Raw genomic sequence first — 6,000 nt, forward strand, 5'->3', positions numbered from 1 at the left:
CTATTACAAATCAGATTGATTTTATTTCTGTCATATGTGTACAAAAGTTCTCATTGAGATAAAAATAGGTTTAGATGTTGATCTCTGTTTGAAAGTAATGGTTTGATGTCGCCATTATGGTGATCAGTGTTTGCTTTAGTTGTACAGTTTGTAAAGCAGCACTTTTCACAATTAGTTAACCTTGAGAGCTGTAATAGTAAAATTCGGCTAAAAGTTTTCCAGAGAGTAATATTTGGCTATTTCTACATTTTCAATGGAGGGACAGAAAACTCTCGGACTAAATCTAAAATATCTTAATTTGTGGTCCGAAGATAAATGAAGGTCTTACGGGTTTGGAACGACATGAGGGTGAGTCATTAATGACATAATTTTCATTTTTGGGTCAACTAACCCTTCAAGTCTCACAGAGACACGCCCCTTAAAACAGAGCATTCAAATCAGAGGCTAAAATCAGGGTAGGAAAAATGTCTTTTATTTCTTAATTATGACAATTTTTGATGTAAAAAGCATACTAACATTATAAGTGCACCCCAGGAAACATTATAAAACAATAAAACAATGTAGTTCATGACCCCTTTAAACGGCATGGAGGTTAATAACTGATCAGGTTTACTGAAGCATTAGCCGTACATACAAAGTAAAACATGAAGTGGAAAGGCTTTATAAAACACACAATGCAACATAATACAGTCTGTCACTCATTTGACACTGCTGTAGATCATTGAAGGCTCTTCCATAGTTTGAACAGCTGATGGTCTAAAATAAAACAAACACACAAGACAACAATGATGTTAGATTATATGATCTATGCTGGCGACTGACAGAAATAAAGTCAATCTGGTCAGTAATAGGTGAAGCTGGTAATGCTGTTTGTGGAGTTGTTTAACATTATTTAAAAAAAAAATCCATGACATAATTAGACAATGGGCGGCGCCACTTTGTTTGCGTTCTATGTCGATGACATCAAATGGTTGCACTCTATTTTTAACTGTATTTCCTAAAAGCTTTTCTCTAACCAGCAGATGGCAGAATTCTGCATCAATATTCAGAAACAACTCGTATTTAAATGATCATGATTGGTGTTTTTAATTTTTTCATAAAAATGTAATATTTCATATGCATGCTAATGGTGTAGTTGAGGAATTTTGCAGTAAATTGGTGAAAAAAAGTAATTCATATCCCCCAAAACACAGCATAAACATAAATGAGAAGTAAATAGGGGGAAAAAAGTAATTTGTATTAATGTTTTGTTTTTTTTTTACAATCCCTCTGTGCATTTAACAAAGTCCTGTTAAAGACCACAAGTGTAAACAGGAAACAAGAACATGTGGTGCTGGTTAAGTTAGTTTTTCTCACCTCACGGCAGCATTGGACTGATGAACTCTTATATCGTCGTACTGGTTTTCATTCTCCTCTTCTCTCTTCGTCTCTTTCTTTCTGTGATATTGGACAGTTGCGTAGTGGATCTCCTCACTCTCTCTGGATTCAGGAGTTTTTCCTCTGAATCTCTTTGGTTTCACACTGGCATACGGAGCGTCATTGGCTGAATCCGGTTCAGAAAGAGGCTCGTCATGGACTGAAACTCTCTGTGACGCGTCAGAATAGAGATCATTCTGAAACACAAGAAAAGAAGTCATTATTCATTAAGACAAAGTTCATACATCACATGTTAATACACTGAACAAAATTATAAACGCAACACTTTTGTTTTTGCCCCTATTTTTCATGAGCTGAACTCAAAGATCTAAGACTTTTTCTATGTACACTTCACGGGTAACAGCTCTGGTGGACATTCCTGCAGTCAACATGCCAATTGCACGACCCCTCAAAACTTGCGACATCTGTGGCATTGTGCTGTGTGATAAAACTGCACAGTTTAGAGTGGCCTTTCACACCTGTGCAGTAATCATGCTGGTTAATCAGCATCTTGATATGCCACACCTGTGAGGTGGATAGATTATCTCGGCAAAGGAGAAGTGCTCACTAACACAGATTTAGACAGATTTGTGAACAATATTTGAGAGAAATAGGCCTTTTGTGTACATAGAAAAAAGTCTTAGATCGTTAAGCTCATGAAAAATAGTGGCAAAAACAAAAGTGTTGCGTTTATAATTTTGTTCAGTGTACATTTGCATAATACGTTCTGCGTGGACATCCTGCAAAAGCTTGAATCCCTCTCAAACACTGTAGCTCGTTTGTGTGGATAACATGTCGACAAGACGCTGTGCTAGGCGCTGGGAAAGGAAATTCGGTTTATTTTATCTTCCAAAGAGTGAGGCTGTGAAAAATCAGTGATTAAATATGGGACAAACTTATTTGGACCAACTTGCTCCTCAGAATCACAAACTGTAAGTGTGATTAATTATTTGTGTATTTTATACAGAGTGTTCAAAATACATAGTTTTGTGTTTTAGCTATATTGTGTTTGTCTCCGGCGAACTCGTGTTATTACTGTCTTACTGAAATACTTCTGCTGATCAGCTGTGGGCCACTATTACCTAAAACTGTCCATTAATACAGAGTGTCTTTCATTCTTACTACTTTGAGTAATGGTAAAGGATGGAGCAAGACTTGTTTTACATATTTTAATGTTGCATCAGTCATTCACGTTATGTGCTGGGCTAATGCATGAATTTTTATTGATGAGAAAGTGAGTGTTTTTTGACCTCTGAAGCATGTAAACCTGTTGTAGGAGAACTCCTAAAAACAAATAGGAACCTTTCAAATAGCATAACAGGGGCACTTTAATAAAGACTTAGATAATGTTAGTTTCCCATCAGTCTGTACAGTTACAGTGTGAAACAGACAACAGCTGATGTGAATCATGTTGAGATGATTTACCTGTTTCACTGTGAGATCTTCAGTTTGACCATCCCTTCGTTTCCTCCTGTTATAATGACAGACATTAACAGCATATGGACTCTATTAAATTAAGAGAAAATATGAATGTTGATTTTCATGATTACTAATAATTAAAAACACAACTGAGCCATTATTAGACCAAAAGTGAACTTATACAATCACTGCAGATTTTTTTTTTATTGAGCTCACATTATAAACAAGATGATGATGATGATGAAGAATAATCCTCCAGATGTCGCTGCGATCACAATCACATTCCTACCAGCACCATGATGAACTGAAAGAGGAAGATCATCATGATTAACTCTCCAAACTGATGAATGATGTGAAGATACAGGAGTGTGTTAATAAAAGCTTCACCTGTGACAGTTACAGCGTCTGATCTCTGAGATCCATGTTGATTGTGAGCCTGACAGTAGAAGCGTCCACTCTGTAGTGCACTGAAACTCTGTCCAGATCCAACAGCTGAGCTTTCATTCTCCTTAAACCAGCTGAAGTTCAGAGCAGGAGGGTTTGAATCACTGCTGCAGATCAGAGTCACTGAATCTCCTGACACTATTTCACCAGATCCAGTTATCAACACTGAGACATCTAAAATAGACAAATGAAAGTGTATTTCCAAACATAAACTCAATACATAAAAAGAACAACTGAATCTGTACTCACATGTGACATTGAGCTGAACAGCAGGAGAGATGTGATTGTGTCCGTGTACAGCACAGCTATATCTGCCTGCATCCTCTCTTCTGACTGACTGCAGCAGGAGTTCATTGTTTCTGTCTCTTCTCTCAGTTAATGGCTGTGAGTTTCTGTACCAGATGAATGTTGCTCTGTCAGTCAGAGTGCAGCTGCTTTTACATGTCAGACGGACTGAATCTCCCTCTGTCACTCTCTCAGGAGACTCCACCTGAAGATCTGAACACAACACACACATTATATCTAGTGCTGCTGTCATACACTGATTATTATTCAACATAATGCACAGAAGAAGAGAGAAACCTCATGAAAGTCACCTGTGACATTAAGAGACACTCCTGGTTTACCAATCCATTTGTCTTTATCAGTGATGAATCTGAAATAGTACATGTGTGAATCCTTCAGTGTCACATGACTCAGTCTGATGGTGCAGTTCTGCTGTTTATCTCCCAGATACTGAAGCCTCTGACTATATTCAGTGTCATTAGACAGATCTGGAAGCTCTACACACTCTTGTAATGGGCCTTTGAACCAGAACACTTTCTCGATCTTATATCCAGTAGGGTATGTATAAGTGCAGCTCATTATCACTGATGAGTCCTTTAGTGCACAGATGTGTGAAGGACTGTAACTCACACCCCAACCTGCACTAGAAACCCCTGAAACACAGAATTCATCAAGATGAAAATGTTGTTTTATCAGTTGGACTATGAAAACATGACAATATTTTATTAATATTTGAAAACAGTGACTCATTACAGGAAATATAAGCTTCTCAGAATCTATTGAGTGCTAAATGATCTCAGTGTGATTTACTTCATCATCTTTTACGGAAAGTGTTTCAGAAAAGCAGAAATAAATGTACAGAGACAGAGGAGAGAAGAGAGAAAAAAGAAATCAGCCAAAAACAACATGATGCACTCTGAAAAAAAATATATATATATATGAAAATTAATATTAAGACAATATCAGTTACATCAGACCCTGAAAACATAGGAAAGCATATGAATACTTTTATTAAATGAAAACGATGCCTCGTAACAGAAAAAATACAAGATAATATTCTTAAAATCTAATAAAGGATCTCAGTGTGAAAGACTTCATCAGCTTTGAAGGAAGGTGTTGCAGAAAAGCAGAAATGAAAAGAGACAGACGTGTGAAAACAGAGTAAAGAAATCAGCGACGAACAACATGCTGCTCTATCAAATAATGCAACAAATGACAAATAAATGTGAGTTTTACAGCTTTTAGTTCATATTAATTCATTTATGGCCCAAAAACTATTGATGATCTGCTGCTACACAGCCTAACTTCCTGTTTCAAAAGGAAATACATCAACAAAACAGAAAACTGCTCATTAATCACTCATTATGGCGTCTTTGAAATCAAATTAAATAAAAACAGTGTTTCTAATGTGAATGAAACAGAGACTCACTGTGAATCATGAGCAGAAAGATCAGAGGAAGAGCAGGAGCCATTCTGACCAACATCAGCATCAAATATATCTATAATACAGCATAAATCATCACTCATATACTCATAAACAGTGTCTGTTCATCACTCTAAACAGCTCTTAGTGTTAGTAAGATCTTTGCTCATCTGAAGATTATTAATGCTCAACATCAGTGTGTGTAAATGAACTGATCATTAGATGTTCAGAAGATATTTCTCATGTCAGGAATCATGTGTTATATGAGCTTCATCTATAGAAATAATCATCAGTTTTTATTGAAGTATGAATGTGTTTGTCTTACCGTGTTGAAGCTCATCAGATCAACAGCAACCAAATGACTGACTGTTTTAACTCAAGCACTTTAGCTTCACAGTGAAGGACTTTCTGTGGCTAACACTGTTTATTAATGACCAGTGCTGGAAATATCAGTGTCCCTCCATCTACAAGAGAACATCATCACCGAACTAAACCTACTTAAAGGAAAATGATGATCTTTTTCTTTTTCTCACCATGAAGACGTTTAGAGAACAGGATTGAGTAACCAGATGTTCTGCTGAATATTTCACACCTATTGTGAAGGTTAGTTGATGTTTTTGCACTCAGAAAGAGAAACTCTTTGTCCTCTTTTGTCTGTCGCCCCCTACTGGACATCTTTCATTATTGTGTCACGTGATTAATGCTTCTGCACAGCAGTGACGTTCATTAGAGGCAAGCAGGTTAAAGCGCCACTGAAAATTTTAGTGCACTGTCCCTGTCTTCGTTAACGTGATTGTGTTTCTGCGTCAAATGAAGTTAAGATTATTTTTTATTAATAACTGTTTATGTATGCTCAATAGTTTGCAGGTTACTTTGTGTCGTGAGATATAATTTAGTAGTGATTACAGCCACTGGAGGTGTATCGTTAGGAAATAAACCAACAGCCATCGAGTTTGTTTGTTTTAGTACAACTGTTTTGATTTTCTTTTAGTTCGTTTGATAAGATAACTTGT

At 36.6% G+C, this 6,000-nt stretch overlaps 1 protein-coding gene across 2 annotated transcripts in view; it reads right to left on the bottom strand.

Moving 5' to 3' along the window:
- Positions 1 to 5,365, bottom strand: part of LOC125271231 (B-cell receptor CD22-like) — a 210,943-nt gene extending 205,578 nt beyond the window's left edge. The window contains exons 1-8 of one of the 2 annotated variants that reach the window (XM_048195270.1): positions 5,313 to 5,365; positions 4,994 to 5,063; positions 3,876 to 4,217; positions 3,223 to 3,777; positions 3,052 to 3,139; positions 2,842 to 2,887; positions 1,357 to 1,613; positions 621 to 756 (exon numbers count right to left, since the gene is read on the bottom strand). In XM_048195270.1, the coding sequence (XP_048051227.1) occupies positions 699 to 756; positions 1,357 to 1,613; positions 2,842 to 2,887; positions 3,052 to 3,139; positions 3,223 to 3,777; positions 3,876 to 4,217; positions 4,994 to 5,063; positions 5,313 to 5,327 (1,431 nt within the window). In that variant the 5' untranslated portion in view covers positions 5,328 to 5,365 and the 3' untranslated portion in view covers positions 621 to 698. Of the gene's footprint in view, positions 1 to 620; positions 757 to 1,356; positions 1,614 to 2,841; positions 2,888 to 3,051; positions 3,140 to 3,222; positions 3,778 to 3,875; positions 4,218 to 4,993; positions 5,064 to 5,312 lie in introns of those variants that run through there. The other variant, XM_048195271.1, reaches the window with a different exon arrangement.
- Positions 5,366 to 6,000: the final 635 nt, after the last annotated feature.

This window comes from Megalobrama amblycephala, linkage group LG7 (genome assembly GCF_018812025.1).
Source record: "Megalobrama amblycephala isolate DHTTF-2021 linkage group LG7, ASM1881202v1, whole genome shotgun sequence".
Taxonomy (NCBI): Eukaryota; Metazoa; Chordata; class Actinopteri; order Cypriniformes; family Xenocyprididae; genus Megalobrama; species Megalobrama amblycephala.